The sequence below is a fragment of the Tyto alba genome, unplaced genomic scaffold (assembly GCF_018691265.1).
Source record: "Tyto alba isolate M040663 unplaced genomic scaffold, T.alba_DEE_v4.0 Super-Scaffold_6, whole genome shotgun sequence".
NCBI lineage: Eukaryota > Metazoa > Chordata > Aves > Strigiformes > Tytonidae > Tyto > Tyto alba.
This window is the reverse complement of record NW_024881327.1, coordinates 36,409,182-36,428,170: the sequence shown is the minus strand read 5'-3', so window position 1 is coordinate 36,428,170 and position 18,989 is coordinate 36,409,182. Positions and strand designations below refer to the sequence as shown.

At 39.9% G+C, this 18,989-nt stretch overlaps 1 protein-coding gene across 3 annotated transcripts in view; it reads right to left on the bottom strand.

The window, feature by feature from the left end:
* The window catches only part of PPARGC1A (PPARG coactivator 1 alpha), a 375,257-nt gene that overhangs the window by 23,598 nt on the left and 332,670 nt on the right, over nucleotides 1-18,989 (bottom strand). For all 3 annotated transcript variants that reach the window (XM_032984531.2, XM_032984533.2, XM_042808253.1), the window contains exons 3-7: nucleotides 7,445-7,639; nucleotides 6,360-6,482; nucleotides 5,170-5,374; nucleotides 1,046-1,091; nucleotides 864-937 (exon numbers count right to left, since the gene is read on the bottom strand). In XM_032984531.2, the coding sequence (XP_032840422.2) occupies nucleotides 864-937; nucleotides 1,046-1,091; nucleotides 5,170-5,374; nucleotides 6,360-6,482; nucleotides 7,445-7,639 (643 nt within the window). The remainder of the gene's footprint in view (nucleotides 1-863; nucleotides 938-1,045; nucleotides 1,092-5,169; nucleotides 5,375-6,359; nucleotides 6,483-7,444; nucleotides 7,640-18,989) is intronic.

Genomic DNA, 18,989 nt, shown 5'->3' with positions numbered 1-18,989 from the left:
CATCTCTTATTTCTCAATATTACACAACTGAGAAAGAAAACAGTCTTTGCAATAGCTCAGGTGGAGCTCAACTTGTGCTCTTGTTCTCAGTTCTGGACAAATCAGGAAAATGGAGGCAAAACAGAGCTCAGAGGAAAGCAATAAAACAGATCTGAGTCTGAAGGAATTTACTTTAGCGGAAAGAAGAGCAGATGAATTAAATGAGTGCAATGGGTGATGCATGAACTAAAACAGCACATGATAAAAAAATCTACAAATCTTCTAAAGGTACAAACACCAGAGATCTGAAAGAAGGAGGAGGATAAAGGGAGGTTGTGTGAAGTGTGCTAACAGAAGATATAAAGAGAAAGCAAGAATATAAAATGAATACCAATTTTAAAAATTACCTCTAAGCTACAGAATAGTTTTTCAGTGGAAGAGGAGAAAGCTGTTATTTGTGACATATTAATCTAGAATTGACAAAGCACTGAAACATGCAGTCACGTACAGCCCTAGCCCGGCCTGGAGACAGACTGGATGACATAACTTTTCCATCTGTAACATCTATTACACTGTGCTGTGGGGTTTGTCTTTGAAAGATGGTGCTCAGCAGTACACAAATCTATGGGGAAATGGGGAAGTATAACAGATAAATGGTTTCATTCATATTTTCCCAGAAATTATGCTCTCTTGTGTATGTTTAGAGCCATATTTTCAAACACATTCCTTCTCAGGTAACTGGATAAAAAGTCAATGCTAAACTGCACTGAAGTTAATCTACCAGACCCCTCTGTGAGATCTCAGTGTACATGTGGTATATTAAAATGAGCGAACACACAGATGAGCCGTGATTAAAGGAAAAGCCAGCACTCCCCATTTCTCACCTGCAGTTCCAGAGAGTTCCACACTTAAGGTTTGTTCAATAGTCTTGTTCTCAAATGGGGAACCCTTGGGATCACTGGAAGACAGGGCACATTTATAAAAACAAGCTGAAATGGAGTTGCTGTAGACAAAATCTATTGAACCCCCCTCCCTTTTATAAATGTTTGCACTTTTTAGTACTTACTTTGGTGACTCGGGCGTCAATGGAAGTGATAAACTTGTTGGTTTGGCTAAAGGGAAAAAGAAAATTATTATGGAATACTTAAACACTGCATAAGAAGATTTCTTTTTATTTTGGTGCTGGAATCCCATGTTACCCAGTTAGGGCTGAGCTCTAAGAGTTCAACAGCCATTTAGGTGTATCTTAGATAGATAAATAAGGAGACTTATCCTGATTCCTTATTACTGGTACCAAAAGGGCACCTAAATTTCAACAATGATTTAAATCAATTACTGTACCTCTGAAATACAGTACACAACCCAAATGCCAAGAACCTTTCAGAAGAAGAGTGGTACATATTAAAAATCAATGAAGAACTCTACAGGATACACTGTGAAAATGTTATTTCTCTTAGAGTTAATTTAGACTACAGTTCACGTTTTATTTGGAAACAGAAGCAGCAGAATAACTATGAAGTAACAGAACGTTATGAATATTCAGTTAATTTTTACTTCTACAATATACAATTTTATATATAGCACTGAGAATAGGTTGTTTCTATGAGGCCAGAGTCCAACCAGTTATAGTCCAAATTTCTGCAAATTATCCTGCAAACTATGACAAGCCACGGACGTAGTCACAGATGGTTAAAAATGGAGTTGAAGCTCTCAGCACTACAATCCCAACACATGTGAAAACCAAAGCTCTAGCTATAAAAATACAAGTCTTTGTAGCTTTAATTCATGCAAACTTTTATTTTCCCAAAGCAAGCCAAAGACTAGGATATTGTAGTACAACTAAGATTTCTTTAATTGACAGCAAAATGTTTAAAAATTAAAAATAATATTACTTGCAAATTTTACTTCTCAGAAGTTAGACTGAAGTTTAAACGCAGAGAGCATTGTACCAAGAAAAACAGCAGGGGATCTCTTCTGCAGATTAATTACTTAAGACAAAATGTTCCCCTTGAACACTCCTGCACTGCAGATCTTTTGTCCAGAGTGTCACTACTGCATATTTCGTATTCATTCCAGGCTTGGAGCTCCCATCAACATTAAAGGATTTTATATGCAAATTGATTACTTTTATAAGCTCTAGAGCATTCCTGAAATAATATTACATTTTTTAAAAAATTAACTCAATTCTCAGGAGCTGCATATTGTTTCTCCTCCTCCCCATATGAAAGTTAGAAATGGCAGCTTAGGTGTTCACCTCGGGTTCACCTTCCTCAGAAGTCACTGCCAGAGTGAGGAGATGCACCTCAACGAGTTATTTGTCTGATCTACCATTGCTGCTGATTTGTTCATAAAATGAGGTACAGTAAGACTGAATGTAATCTGACACATCTTTGTGTGTATTTTATATACATCTAGGGATACTAATGTTTGCCAGTGGCTACCTAGAGGTAAAATCGGATTAAAAAATCCAGACCTTACAGTAAGGCTCTGGAATAGTTTTATACAAAGGCTTCTAATTTTTGTTAGAGGGTAAAAATCTACATACTCTTACCCAATTTAGGCCTTCTAAGGAAGCTGAATGTGTAAGAGCTATTCAAGCCTCTAAAAAGTCTCATTCTATTTCTCATTAGTCCCACAGAAAAGTCCCACATCAGAATATACATATAAAACTCTGAAGCAATAAGGCACAGTGCAAATCTGCCAGAGGGGGGCACAGAACCAAGGCGTTATCTCACACTTGTATGTATTTATTTTAGGCAGATATGACTGAGCTCTCCCACTGAGAAGTTCACATACCAAAACACCCATCAGTTTTCTTATTGCTAGGCAAGGGCTTGACCAAACAGTATTCCTGCAAAGGATTCACCCTCACATACAGCTATTGATAGTGTAAATATTTAGTCAAGACACTATCATCTTCCACGGTGACTTTTTATTGGAGTTTCAAGGTCTGCTGTGGTGTGTTTTTTTCTTATTATAAAGGGTTCACATGAAGTTGCTTGTTCCTGTAAATTGAAAACATTCAGGTTCAAAAGAACTAAGTTTCCTCATGGGCAAATTTCAATACAAAACCACAGATGATCTTTAGCATGAATGGGTCCACGGACATTCCTGTGGGTTTGCAATATGTTGGCAACAGTAACCCTGAGGGAAAATACTGTTTGACTTATTCTTTATAAGCTTTCCCTAACTTTGAACGAAAATACTAGACCCTGATAATTTTTTACAACAGAAGGAGCCAATTTTCTTTCACTTTTTGATTAAATGTACGGACAAATGACTGCAAGTCTGCAAATATCAGTTAAACTTGCAAGGTTGATTCTGCATGAATTGACTGTCTAAGCTGAAGGCACTATATTCTTCTATTTGTATTATATGCAAATCCATTGACATTGAAGTCATATATTGGTGTATGAGGCAAATTTGATGAAAAAACATTTCAGAAGCCTGTAAATGAAACTGCAGGAGTTAAAGGAGAGAATAGTTTATCTCTGTCTGCAGTTTCACCTGTAATACCACCAAAGTCACAATCATGTTAGACACTGGTAAGTTAGCTCTATGTCCCTCTAGACTTTCCTAACCTCTCCTTCCACGCTGTTTTTACAACCCAACGTGCCCTGCTTCTTTGCACTGAATCTACACAGTTGCCTCAGCTGGGGAAAAAATGCAGCTCTGATCTGAACAGGAAGATTTTATAATCCATATTTATGTATGTGTGCACATACATCTATGTATGTGTATAACATATATGTGCATATAGCATGTTATACACAATATACCTTATCACGTATCACCTTAACACCCAACGGTGTTAATAAATCCTCCTGTAATTTCTGGCAGGTCTATGTTTCAGTACCATTGCAGTAAGAGACCCAGGTTTTACATGTACAGTTCACTCTGGATTTTGCTGTGAAGCAGCCTGCTGAAGCCATCCAGAAGGAGTGGCAGTTGGCATCCAAGAAGCTCTAGGGGCAGTTGGATTTCTTTCTTAAAAGAAACATTGTTCAGAGAATTTGAGACCATAATGGGGAAAACTATACTTAGCATGTCAAAATGTACAGCTGCGAGAAGGGTATTTGCTGGAGGGAAGGGAAGATTATTTTTATTAAATTTGCTTATACTTCCTAGTGAAGAGTGAAAAATTAGATTTGATGGGGGCTGAAAATGCAGGGTGGGGCAGAAGGGAAAAGATGAAAAAACATATACAGTTTACAACTGTTGCTTTAAAAATACCAGAACAACACATTTAGGGTCATACACTGATCTCTGTTGCAGCCAGAAAACTTCCATTGACTTTAGTGGAGTCATCCAGGATTTGCACTGATGTGACTGAGATAGGCACCTGGTGTTCTAGATGACAGGCCAATATATATATGTAGATGTATTTTAAAGTAACAGTAACTGTAAAAAGAAACCTCCCTTTGGGCTCATCATCTTTTACAGCTTTCCTTTATATTGGGACAACAGGCAGGGGAAGAGGGGGAGAGAAAGAGAGAGAGGACACTCTAAGTTCTTGCATCTCTGTCACAGAAGCTACTTGTAATATAGACCAGTTCTCTACGCATTGGGGGATACTAAAAGTCAACACAAGTGTTTAGTTTTGGCCATAAAAAATCTAAAAAGAGAGAGAAAGATCAGGATGGCAGCTAAACTTTCAACTATTTACAAAATAGAATTACAAACTGGCATTTCAGCTTTAACAGGAATGACACATTTATTGCTTTCTATGTAGCAGTGAGAGCACTATTTATTGTCTCTTAAGGACTATGTGGCAGGTTAACAATGCTTTCAGTTTTACGCTAGCAAAAAGAAAGCAGCTCACTAATGAACTGGGCTGCCCAGCCTGTTTAGGGGTATAATGATTTTTTAGTGGTACAGTACTCTGTGAATAAGTATCTCCAGATAGTTTCATATATTAACATGTAGTATTTGTAAAACTTTTCCTCAGATTCTTTTTCTGAGGCTGGGGGGCAACAGAGACAGGATTAAAGTTGTTTAAAAGCTAAATCTAGCTAACTAATTCTAACTTCATTATACTGTTCTAAAATCTTCCCTGTGCAGAAGAGATGCCAGATTTACAGTAGTAATCTAAAGAAGAGAAGAGGTATCGAGAGTATTCACAACCATGGTATTTCAGCTTCTCTGTGTTACTGCTGGTACCAAAGCTGTGTTCTGTGGTCCCACATGTACCTTGCAGATGATTTGTCTGAGACTGCAGATGGGGCTTCCTTTTGGAGGTGCATTTCTCTTTGCTGCTGTTCCTGTTCTCTGCTGGTTTGGTCTGAGGAGGGTCATCATTTGTAGTCAGATATTTGAGAAGTTCAGAGCAGGGACGTCTTTGAGGCTTTTGCTGTTGACAAATGCTCTTCGCTTTATTGCTCCATGAATTCTCAGTCTTAAAAACAGGGCAAATATAAAATAAAATAAAATAAAATAAAATAAAATAAAATAAAATAAAATAAAATAAAATAAAATAAAATAAAATAAAATAAAATAAAATAAAATAAAATAAATAAAATAAAATAAAATAAAGCTAAAATTAGTGAACTGAACCTTATCAGAATGGATATAGGTTTTCTGAAGAGATGAGATTTTCAATGAAGTGTTCAGTCTAAGTGTACTAGATCTATGAGCTGTGAATAATTGTTTGCAGAACAAGGAAAGAAAATTACATTTAAAATTCCTAAATGACATTTATGCAGCTTTTTATTTCATTTCTCCTACATTTCAATGTTCCTACTCAGCAACATGTAACTAACAAGACCCTACAGCGCCTTTACTGTGAACAAAAAAATAAGCTGGTTTAAACCTTAATTTGCTGCTGATTGCTTGAGCCCGGTATTCACAACTCTCTTAAGTACCCCTAAACGCTCTGTTTTCAGTTACAGTGAATGGCAAGACAAACATTGTTTAATACAGCCTGCTAACAGAATTATGTCAGAGCCCACATTCTATCCAATTAATGGCTGATATACATCTTTTGCCAAGAATCCAGTGTCATTTTTCTTAGTACTCAGACATCTGGTAAAATGGCAGTCCCACATCCTGGAGTCACTCATAAACAACACCAGCCCATCAGCAAATTTTATCGTACCCCCTACTACTCCGTGTATCAATAAAGTAGGCAAGAGTAACAGACGGTAGGACTGCAACTGAACTCTGCCAAGAGAAAAAGCATAAATGAAATATTCAGAGCATAAAGGTGATTTTCTGGAACACAGTCTATAATCTGTTATGTTTTTTTTTTAAAGCAGCTGCAAGATACTAGGCAGATTAATACAATACATACAGATCTACTGCTTGCTTGGTTGCTGAAAGCATGAAAGACCTTGTTACACTGTTTCTTTCTTTTTTCCTTATTACAAAGATTAAGTTTGTACCTTAACAACCACAGGGCTTGTTCTGATCCTGTGATTAGTGTTTGCATGGTTTTGTGTGCTGAGACCACTGCATTCATTGTAATTTAGCTGAGTGTTGGCTGGAGCCAGCAAGAGCTTCTTAAGCTACAAACACATCAGGGAAAAGGAAATGGAAGGAAAAGAGTAAAGTTACACATCTTTATGGATTAAAATGACTTATCTATGTTTTTGCATAGTTACTTAAAGTTACCTATATCAATTTTAGCAAGCAAAGTACAATAAAACAGAAAGAAGGGCACAATATTCCCCAGAGCAAAAACATTACTTTCTCTTCTAGCTTGGCAGGGTATTTCTGCTCCCTTTACTGCAGTATACTGCAGGGCAAGCAGAAATGACAGGGGTCTTGGATTTCTGAATCCATGGCAAAATTAAATTCTCGGCGATCTGTTTGACAGAAGAGGCCTCTGATCTAAACAGAGACGTTAACTTTAACAGACTAATGGATACAGCGTCAAGATGCAGGTATCTGACTCTGCTTCCGCAGAAGTCAGTGATAAAGGGCTTTCAGCAGAAACAGAATCACGTCTCAAACTGGTTTTACTGAGCAAAATGCATATAGGATTTCACCCACATCCTCACCCAAGGTTCAGTTTTGCCCAGATTAGCACTAAGCTGGTGCTTACTGGTCAAATCAATGTTAAAGGCACAAAATCAGCCCCACATCCCACAAGACTCAATGGGCCTTCCTTTACAGATCACCGAAAGTGATGGCTAAGCATACACACAAAAAGAGCTCCGAGAAACGAAATATTAATTAAAAACAATTACCCTGACTTATTTGAACAGAATGATAAGCAAAAGTGTCAGCCATTAGCACAAGAATCTCAAAAACAATCTCTTCAACACACTTTTTAATAGATTGCCTTATTAGTCATCCTATGGCTATCTGGTGGGCTTTTTCCCCCCACTTAATTTCCAGTTCTTTACTTGATTTTTCTTTCCAGTCTAAATGAAAAGTCCAGACCTTACTGTGACTACATCATACCCATGCAGCGGGTAGCCAGAGGCACATCCAATTCCTGTTAAACAGTAGGAAGGGTTCTTACTAGAGACGGCTCTTCTGCCTCCTGAGTTGGAGGGGTGCCGTCGGGCATTGGGGAAGGGCTAGCGGCATTTTCGTTGGTCACATCTCCATCTGTCAGTGCATCAAATGAAGGCAATCCGTCCTCATCCACAGGGATGCTGTCCAGTGTTTCAGTGAGAACGGCTAGCAAGTTTGCCTCACTCTCTTCATCTATCTTCTGCGGAAGGGGACAGAACAAAAAGTGGAACCAGGTGAGAAGAGAAAAGAAACAAAACAATGCCTCTGTATGTGAAAAAGCAGTCAAAACACAGTTAAATCAGACCTTGAAACAGTAACCTGCAACAGCATCTTGGAAGATGTAATTAAGTGCAATAAAATTATCCATCTCTGCATTCAAGAGAAATCTCTTTGCACTTGCACTACACTGCTTTAGTTTACCTTTAACAATTCTTTTTTTTTTTCAACGAGAAGTAATCACCCAGGGATTGTATTACAGGATGTGCCTAAACTGCTGACACCTAATGATGGCGTAAAACCAGGTTGTCTCTTTCTTTCTCTTTTCAATGTTGAACATCAGCTAATTGACCTGATAAAATTAAAAGAATCAGAGAATAAGACAACTAATCAGAAGACCAAAATGAATCACCAGTGTAATCTGGAAAACCTTGTTCACATTTGCAGCATGGTGTGAGAGAGAAAGGTTTCCCTGCCATACTTCCGGAAATCCTTGCTCCAAAGCCAAGCAAAAACCTTCTAATTCCTCAGCATTTTGGCGTAAGACTAGCCATCAGGACTCATACTGTAGATGTCAGGCTCTTTGCGTTTCTTTTAAAAGAAAAGTATCAGGCAGGTTGCCTTTGAAGTTGTCCTTTCAAGTTATGTCATTTGAGTGCTCAGTGCGACTATTGTATGCATTTATCTCTTTCAGACTGCAATTATAAAAAGTAGATTAATTCCTAATCAGATGTGGCTGTAATGTTAATTTATATTAGATATCTTATTTCAGCAACAAGACTTCTTTTTGTCAAATTGAGTAAATTTAAATGCTTTCCGATTTTTTAATGAAATATAGTCCCTACTGTATATTACGGTACAGATTTTTGGAGTACTGAGAGTTCTGAAGAATAGAATTGTGTAAAAATCATTATACTTATTTTTCAGAAAGATTGGAAATTGATCTTGACAGATCAATTATCTAGGATTCCTAGGCTGATCCTAGTGCTATTAAAATAAATGAAAAGCCTTTTGCTGATTCCAAGGATATCAAATCAGGAGTTTTTCTACCAGCTTCACAGTGGTTCATCATGCTTCAGGTACACACTGTGAAGAGATTTCAGCTGAATTCAAATCTCATAGTTTAAAAGTGAACTAGTAAGGAATACACCAGTAAGAGAAACAAAAACTCTCCCTTTGAAAAAAAAAATCAAGTTAAAAATGTCAACAACAAAACACTGCCAGTAACACCTCAAAAAAAAGAAAAATCAAGTGGATCTGGGTATCCCCTTAGCATGACTTTTTTCAGTAATACTGTATCTACTAGACTCTGAACAGAGATGCTCATAAACCACACAGATAATTGCTCCTGCCAGGCTTCTCTGCCAAATCACACCTCACGGCTTCTTACAGAAAAGCTCTGTCTTCGAGCTAGAAAGCTACAGAAGAGCACAGACTGTTCTGGTGCTTACAACATCATCCCCAAGAAACAAATAAACACTCAGGCAAAGCTAATGCTAAGGACAAGCATTTACTTAAAAGGCCAAAAGGGGCTTGGCCACTGAGAAAAGGAGTCTAAGTCCCAATATCTGGTGACTTCCACCATATCAGAGACACGTGCACAGTGATAATTCAGTGTGCAGAGAATGGAAATAAGCAGAGGGAAGCCACCTTGTGAATAAAACCGTGCTCCAAATGCAGCTTTTCACAGCCACCTTTTGAGAGGCAAAGAGGAAAACTGTGATGTCACGTCTAAGAAAGTATGAAAAAGTGCGATCAGAAGAAAAAGTGCTCTGTGATGTAATGAAGCGCTGACTTTTCTTCCTAACCGTGTTTCAAGCCAGCCTGCAGCCCCGTGTGGGGGGTCCGGTGCCTGTCCCCCAGCCCCACACCAGGAACTTCTCCAGCAAGCCTAGCTGGTGGGGTGCACCACCTCCCCTCTTACTGAGCCGTGCAGCTTATACAGCTGACAACGAAGCTGGAAGTGTTACTATTTCTTACAGGGAATGCCTTCTTTAATAATATCATGCCAGAAGAAATGCTGGTATTTGCTGTTAGCAGCTCAGTACTCGTGCTTTAAACAGACATTCAAGAGTGCTGACATTCAAGAACAGAAAGTTGAGTGGACACCAGTCCTCATCACAGCAATTTCAATTAGTTTTGTACAAGTTTCAACATTCAAACACCCCAGAGAAAGCACAGGATGTGACAAAGAGGACTATGTTAAACAATTAATGTCACTTTCCATTATTGCTTCAGTCCCAATTTACAGAGCAAATAAATCAAAGTCACCACAGATGAAGCACACTAGCTGGCTAACACATGTCTATTCACAAACGACATGGCAGCAGGAACACATTAGTCAAGAAAATGACATTGTGAGATAACCTTTTAAAGGTTTAACTATTCTATTGTTCTTAATTGTCCTAAATTACTGTTTAGAAAGAAACACAATTATTAGATGCAGCAAAAATGGTGCTGAGGGGAGATGTGGAGGGAGAGATGGTCAGGTACATCAATGTCTGAGCAATAATCACTGAAGCAGCAGCTTTCTGCTTTGCTATCACAACCCGAGTCTTGGTGTTGACAGCACTGGGGAGAAGCAACACCACGGCCAAACACAGGCTCTTTCATGGTTTCAGCACTGTCACTGAAGAAATTCATGTTTCAGACTGGTATCCATCTTCTTCATCACAAAAGCTCTGTGAATCAGGAGGAGCTGAGCATCTTCGATCTCTGTCAAGGCCAGAAGCAGTGCCGTATGCTTCCACAAACCTGCTCTGCTGTGTCCTGAACTTCCAGGCAGGGTCACACTGAAAAGGTTTGTTTCTGTCTAAAGGAGGAGATCCTAAGTATCTACCCCACCTAAATGAACTACAGAGTGTAAGGTAAAAGAGGTGGAGGATAATCTTGAATGTAAAGTTGCACAGCAAATACATGCAATTGTTAAACACTTATGAAAGCAATTCATAATGACGGCACCTTGCTAACTAATGGGTCTTTTTAATACAGAAGCAGGTATGCATCACTTGCCAGCCACACCACAAACTTCTTAACATCCTTGGTTGTTCGTTTAACATAAAGACATTGGGGTCAGAGGTTTTTTGGCGCCTGCAAATTTTCACCCAGCTGAAGGAGGCAAGGAACGCCAGTATGTCAATGAACGCACATCCTTCCATGTTTCTGACAGCAAAAGTTTCTAGCACATCCAGAGAGATACTAGCTCTGAAAAGAAAGATTTGGCGTTGGTGTCACTGTGAATGAGTAAAGGTAATGGGGAAAGATGGCTAGTACTATAAACTGCCAGAACACCAACTGATCCTCAAAAATGAGTGATCTAGGAGCCTAAAGACCATGAAAAGTTTCTAACTGTGCTCTTCTTTGCTTTTACATGTTTTGCTCCAATGCTTTAATATTTCTACAGCACTAAAAATAATTCTCTGTCTGAAAACACTTCATTAGTTGTGTAACAATCTTATTCTAATTGGGTTTCTGCCTTCAGTAAAATGTCTCCAGAGATACTCTTCTCTTTGGCCAGTGAAAAGCTGTGAAAAGAAATGAGTTGATAATTTACCCACACAAAGGTATTTAAATCCTCTACCCCTGATAATTCTTTCTCCTTTGCTTATTCTACCTATTGATGGAGCCGGGTTCACCTCATGGTTAGCATTTTATGTCTATAATACCTGTTAGTTCTTGGGAACCCCACTGCAGCTACCTAAGACTGAGCTGTAATGGAGACTCAGTCACCTTGTCTGTCCCGTGCACCAATCCGTTCTTGAAAATGTTGAAGCCAGTGTGCAGAGGTCCAGACACAGGACTCCACTGTAGCTCTCTCACAGTCATCTTGGGTATGCCGATTCACTCCAGAAAAGGGCCAAGCACACCATTTGGAAAATCTTTTCCAAATGTTAATAGTATCTTCCAACATTTTCCCACTGGTTGATTTCCTCCACCTTTCATTTGTGCTTATTACGTGCACAGCTTTTGCTTACTGTGCTGGGTTTGTGTGTGTGGTGGGGTTTTAGGTGGTGGGAGAGGAGACTTTACTCTGTCTGTTAAGTGTTGTTGATATTAGTGTCTGAATTAAATTGATGTTCCTTTTTTCCTTTCCCTAATGAGTCTGTCTTTTGCCTATGATCATAATGGGTGAAACATCCCTCCCTGTCCTTATCTCAATTACAGAGTCTTTTGCTTTATTTTCTCCTTCCCAGTCCCGATGGGGGAAGGAGGGAATGAGCGGCTGCACGGTGCCTAGTTGCCCTCTGAGCCCAAACCAGGACACTTACTGTATCTCAAGGAGTGAAATCAGATCATGAATGATGATGATGTTCTAACTTTACCGATAATTTGAACAGTACAGGGTCCCATCTCGATTCATACTGAAAGATCAGAGTCTAAACCGTGGTATTAATCCACAGTCCCAAGGAGCTGGAAGCAATGGCAGTTTGCCACATCTTCATAAAAAGCTCAGGAAACTTTGGGACAGATCTGCAGCTGGTAGAAGGTGTCACTGTTCCAGCAGCCCAGCTCAGTAAGCAATTCAGAGCAGCCAGGTGTATACCTGAACTCATGGGGGATCACCATTTCAACATATTGACTCATTTCTCTGCAGTAGCCTAAGATCTATTCATAGCACAATTAACAATGAAAATAAAAGATTTTCCTCCAGCTGAAAATATCCGAGTGATCTAAAAAAACTAATACATTACGGTACTAATTTCAAAAGCACAAAAATGACGTGTGACTACATCTGGAACTCCCAAGAGGATTTAATTCCTTAATGACACACTTCGGAGTAAGAATATCCTTAGGATTCACACCACTAGGAGAAATGAGGGGTACACATTTTCCCCCTTTTGCACATAGGGATGCAGAGGCACTGAAAAGCTCACCAGTGCCACCCCAGCCCTTAGCACCTCCTGTCAACAAACATGCAGGAGTAGGGGCAGATTGTATCTCAGCCCTGGTCCCACAAACCAAGTTTTGCCACGTGAGGATAAGGAGCCACAGGCTGGGCAGAAGTACAGGGAAAGGAGAAGGAGGGAAGGGATTAAAACGCAGGCTTGTCTTCCTGCTCCTGCCAGCAAAAAAACGAGAACTGAGGTCAGAGACGGTGAAAGGGAAGAATTACAGCCCAAGTCCTCCCTCTTCTGGAGCAGAAGGAGCCCACCTGCCCCACCACCAGCACAGACAGCATAGTGATTTTGCTGCTTTCTCAATGTGCTGTCCAAACCAAGTGCCTCCTTCTTCTCAACTTAGAGCTGGCCATACCTGGCAGTGTTTTCTCCCAGGACCAAAGAGGAATCAGTGATCCAAGTGGAGAACCACTTGTTCCATCCTATCTGCTCACAAGCAGACCCATGCCATTTTATGTTTTGAGGAGTATTTCAGCTTTTATTTTACTGTTCAACTATTTTGCAAATCCTTAGGCGTCCTGTGCTGTCTTACAGTAAAAATCCACATGATGCATTTGCATTAGAATGTTTTTCCAAGGTCTGTTAATCTGGTCCCCAAGAGACACTCACATAATTGAAATGCTTAAGTCCAGAGCTATCAATTATCTTTAAAAACAAAATGGAGTCCCACTAGGAGAAAATTACAGCCAGGTTTCTTTATATGTAGTAGAAATATGGGGATTAATTATCACCACCTCTGTGCAAATGCCTTTAGGGTATGGAAAGGAAACAAAAGATCTTCTGTTCTTGAAGGAGACAGCTATACTCATACTCCTCACACTAACCTGTAGGCAAAGACCACTTGAATCCAGAGCTTGCCTTCCAATTTCAGCAGTCCCATTGCCCAACATATGGATCGCGTATATATTTGATCTTTAGGACCAACCACATCCCTGTATTTATACAAAAGCTTCACTCCAGCTGGATTTCCAGAGATATTGTACATACCCAAAGCAATATGCTCTGCCATCCCACTCTCCCTCAAAACAACATTAAATAAATAGTGTAATTATACACAATGCAGGTACTGCAATGCTTAACTCCCAGAGCTAGGTCCCTGGAGTGGAATGAACTACCAGCACTGCTCCCAGGGACATTACGGCACCACAAGAAGGACCTGTGCAAGGTCTGCAGGCTGAAGGAGACAGGAGCACCTGCAGCCTCCATTTTTCCCCTTCCTTCTCCAGGGTATAACAACATAAAAGTAAGGATATTTATTAATATAGTCAATATGGTGTATATTTCTAATCCCCAAAAGTTCTCATGTTTAATCTTGATAACTGAACTCAGGTTACTTTCTCTCTGACAGGGAGACACACTCACCTGACATTGTAAAATTTCTGTCAAGTATCTGGGATTAAAGCTTCACAATGCAAAACCACGGCACAGGCCATTTGCAAATGGGGTTTTCTCTAAAATTGTGCCCCTGATCACCCAAAGTAATGCTGTCATACCTCCTGTGAGATGGACTACCTTTTCAGGTGAAAAATCTAACCCTTCTGCTATAAGCTAAACATGTCAGTTTAAAAGAGCCTACTAAATATTCTTCTACCACCAAGTGACTTTTTTTATTGCTTCTAACGAGTTGTTGCAGTTCAGAAGTTTCCATTATAGCCTGGCAATTAAGTTTCTAATAAACTGAAGAGCTACTAATTGACTTATTCATCTCACAAACTGAGGATCCAGCTAGCAACCTGTAACCCGTTTTACATCTTCTGACCAAAATTCATTCACATTTCGGAAGCCATTCCAATTTCATTTGTTTAAACTGCATCCTTCCCCTCTATGATAGTAATCTTTGATTCTGGGGAAAAGACAAAAGAACAAATCATCTGAAAGCAAGTTATCGTTCCGTTAACTGTGTTAAGGGAACCAATGATAAGATATTGCTGTGCTGGAATTGGTGCACTGGTGGTAGACCCAGTATCAAAAATTTATGGTAATTGAAACCACAGAATCTTTGGAAATGCAGTCAATTTGACTCAGTATCAACAGGTCACTCTATTCAATTTATACTTGATGCTGAGCACAATGTTGAGAAAACACCTGAAAGCAAATCATCTTATCAGCCGTTTGGGCCTCAACATCTACTGACTACATAAGCTAATTTGCTGATTACTAAATAAATGCATTACCTATGTTTTGGACTGGGTTAGCTCACCAGGGGGGGTTTTAACTTGTACAGGACTTGACACTGTAAAAGCATTACTAAACCTCTTACCAGGAAGTGCATGTTTGTAACGCTGCGGCACACCATGGACATACCGTCGTGCTGTCTTGCCCGGCGCCAAGAAGACCACCCGGTGTTCACGGGTGGGGAACTGCAGCAGGAGAAGACCTGGCATGTCTTGTCCAGCCTGCAGTGGGCTAGGTTTGGGCAGAGCTCCACATCGAAGAACAAAACTCTGCCTAAATCTCCAGTGGGGAAAACCCAAGAGCAGGGAAAGGGCAGAAGCGCAAAGGGGAGGAAGAGCCCGATGAAGAGCCACAGAAAAAAAGAAAGGCTAGGAGTTTTCCTTCACTGTGCAAGATGGTCAGAGAAGCACAGGGGGAGGCGAAGTTTGCTTGCAAGTGGGGAAGCAGGGGTGAACAGGGGACCAGGTGAGCTGCCGCTGGGGAGTTGGGGATGCAGGACGGGCAACGCTTGAGTAGCTCACTGGCCGGGGTGCCGGAGGGTATGCAGGCAGCCCTCTGGGCCCACCATCCAGCACCTCCTCCCTTCCTGGAGCAGCACACAGCACCTCTTATCCATCCAACTGTTCATGCACATGACGAGGTCCTGAGCAACAACTCTAACAGAGATTTTTAATTACTATTACACACCTAAACTATACAGGAGGGTAGAGAGTCACAGCTCCTGACCAAGGATTCCAATCCAAACAAGGTCTAACAGACTATAACAAAAAGAAAGAGGCAGGGGGAGGAAGGCTACAGCATCAGGTAGGAGGAATTTTGGGATTCTCCCCATTGCACAGCTTTCAGTGATAGTGTCATCAGTATTTCAGTACAAATATTCAAACACTGCTTGCTCAGATTTATTTATTTACTTGATTTACGGTACATGCCCACACTAATCTCTCTATGAACCCACATAAAATTTTTCAACATCCATATACCTTTGTTAGGCAGCATGGCATGTTCTAGGAAAAAAAGAGCTACATATATTTTGTAGTGATTATTTCACACATGTAATTGATGTAAAAACTTCTTTTTCTCTTTATAATGACAGACATCTCTAAAAAATGCACTTGAGTGGTAGTATAGACCCTTCCTTTGCAAACTATGAGGCATAATCTTGTCACATTCGTTCATTCCCTATTTCAGTGTTGCGTCTGCTTTAGTTTTAATTATGTCGAATGTGTCAGGATGTCTATCATAAATCCTACTTCTTTCTAGAAATTTATGACTTTACACAAATAAAAGTTTAAGGGTAAAATTATACACAATATAGCAGAGAAGAGTTTACATATATATATTTTTTTCTCTATTATGTGGAGACTGTTTTTTGTGTGAACAGAATACACACTCAAAAATTCCTTTTTAAACGGCAAAATAAGATATTTCTATCTGGTGGTTTTACTGTTAGAAAATTGGAATTTAATTTGACCAGGAAATTAGCATTTGTAAAGTATCAACTTCATTAAATGCTTTTGATGATGTTTTAATTTCTCAGCATGTTCAGCCTTATCAAACCTAGCCCCATGCCTGTTGAACAGGTACAACAAACACAAGTCATATTTCACAGGAAGAAAACCACTGGTTTTCCTTAGACCTGCAGCAGAAACGGATCAGTACATCATTAATACATCTGGGCTTCCCATCAATTTTTATTGTGATCTAACTGGATGGCTGCCATCTGGTCTGAGCTGGTTGAAAGAATTTATTCAGACATAACATAAAAACTTGTTTACAAGGCTAAAGATGCATTTACTTTGTATGTTTTACCTATTTAGCTATACTCCTGTCTTTAAGTGTCACAGCAATGGCTCCAACATCCTCCTGGTATGTACCAGCAGATATGTTGAGTGACACGCATACAACTTAGAGAGGTGGTTTAGTTAGATAAAATAAACAAAGATAGTAGACATTAGCCCTAAAAAAAATGCGGAAATTGCCACGAAGAAGACAAAAAAAGTATCTGTATCTTCTTTAGATATGTGCGCTCCACTCTAACCAGGCTAAAAAAGTTTCAATAAGGCTCAGTGGCATTCCCGTATCTAAGGAGATGCTTAGCTGAGAGAACACCCCAGGTACCTGTACTGTGAGTGTCCTAGGCTGAAAGCAATAAAAGGCTCCTTCATAATGAAGCACCAATTGAGAATGTGGAGATGCCACAGTAAGGAAGATGCTAATGGGTATAGGGTTTAACACAGCACAGATCACAGGTGCATTTTGCCAGGCTCTTCAGTTTGCTTTTACAGTCCTGTGAAAACAAAACATAAGCTTGTCCCAGCAGGAGACTAGACCTTTCCTCAAAAACCAGCGGTTGAACAGTGCATCATGGTAAACCCCTACAATCACCAAGGACACTTTTTACGATGAGGAGACGTTTCTGAATTTGCTGCCCGTTAAGCATTTGTATTCATTTAGATGTCTCATAATAACCTTAACTATGTATTTCCTTGATTTCTCACTAGGTGCTAAGACTTTAATGTTCTTTCAATGTGATTTTGTGTGTGCGAATAGAATCATAAATTAGAGATGGTGATTTGAAAACAGAAAACATTAAAATAAATAAAGATCACAGAAAAAAAGCTATCTGTTGCAAAGACTCCTCTAGACCACGTCCACTGCTTGCTTGTTTCTAAGTTTCCAGGAAACTCACTAGTCTTCACAGATATAAAATGGGGTTGACACTAGACTGTAAAACTAATTTGCTAGTTTACACTAAGGCTACCTTGTTCATTTACCCTCAGCAGAGTTATGTAGAGCATGCATACAACATGCAGTTCCCACTGCAGTTGCCTCTATTCTATTTATTTCTTAATGAAAACTGAATATATTGGTCATTCTCTGCTAGACTTTTAGAAGTGTGTGTTCCTGATCACCAGACCCCCATCTGTATGGTGTAAAAGATTGTATTTTGTTTTGTGAGTTAGTGATTCTAACCAGTCCCTTTTCATGAAAAACTGTGAAAATCAACCTGGACATTTTTTTTTTCCCTCTTTAAAAATGACCCCTAACAGGCAGTCAAGTCCAGCTGTACTTATCAATGCACTAAATATCATTATTAATTAGGCCATAAGTTCTTTTAGACAGGGACTGTCTTTTTGTTATGCGTTCACACAACCTCTTTCACAATGGTGTCCTGATTTACAAGTGGGCTTTGAGATGCTGCCACAGCACCTATAATAAATAATTTGGGGTATTTCTATTTAATCCTGCTAGTAACCAAAAGAAAAAGAACTTGGGCCTAGACGTTCAGCAGCTGTAAATTAGGGTCTCTCCACAGATTTTAATGGAGCTATGCAGATTTACACTAGCTAGGGATCTGGTCCTCTGCTCTTCAGGTATGTTGATGCTGAAGCTGAGAACAGCAGCTCCTGAATACTCTACCTGTACAAACCTGTCCTGGGACTAACAGCATTCCAGCCAGAAGCCAGTAAGGGCTAATTCTTCCTCCTTATTGGGTGAGTTTTGCAGCTGAGCACTACATTGCTGTGACTAGGAAGATGAGTTTAAAAGTGGCTTGGGTTCACCATGCCTACAATATGGTAGATGCTGTGTGCACTTTCCCTACTGGAAACGCACTGATGTATCTTTTCACATCAAGTGCATCTTCAATGCGAAAGTTATCCCCACTGAAGTTAACATAAATTGTAATTTGAGCCTATGTAGCTGCTAGATGTGCAGCCAAAACGCCACGGGATGTGTCTAACCACCGGAATAATACATAAATTGCAGCCATATTAATACTAAACCAGAGGTGGGATCCTGCAGATCACCGGCTTCAACACAGCCTACATTTTCCTGGCTCATATGGCCTCCCTTTGTATTGAGATATTTTGCACCCAGAATGAGGGGAAAGAAAGAGGGCAAGGGAGCTGTGGACTGGAAACAGCCCAAAACAAAAGAGCCACTCTCTTGATCCAGTGTCTTGCGAAGGGAAAACCTGTTTAAGTGACACTTCTGGGGGCAGAAGGCTGGAGCTACTACCATTAACCCAGGCAGCATGACCTCTGTTTCTACCTATTTCAGACAGAGGACAGGATACTGCGCCCCAGTGTCACTCAGCTGGCTGGGAGAAGCGGATGGGACCACTGGTGTTTAGGTAGCAATAAAGTCCTGTTTTGTAAACGTCCATAAGGATTACACACACACCACCAGAGAGATGGGGGGAAAAGGAAAGGAGAGAGAGGGGAAGGGGGGTGGGAGAAGAAAGTAAATATGGTTGCG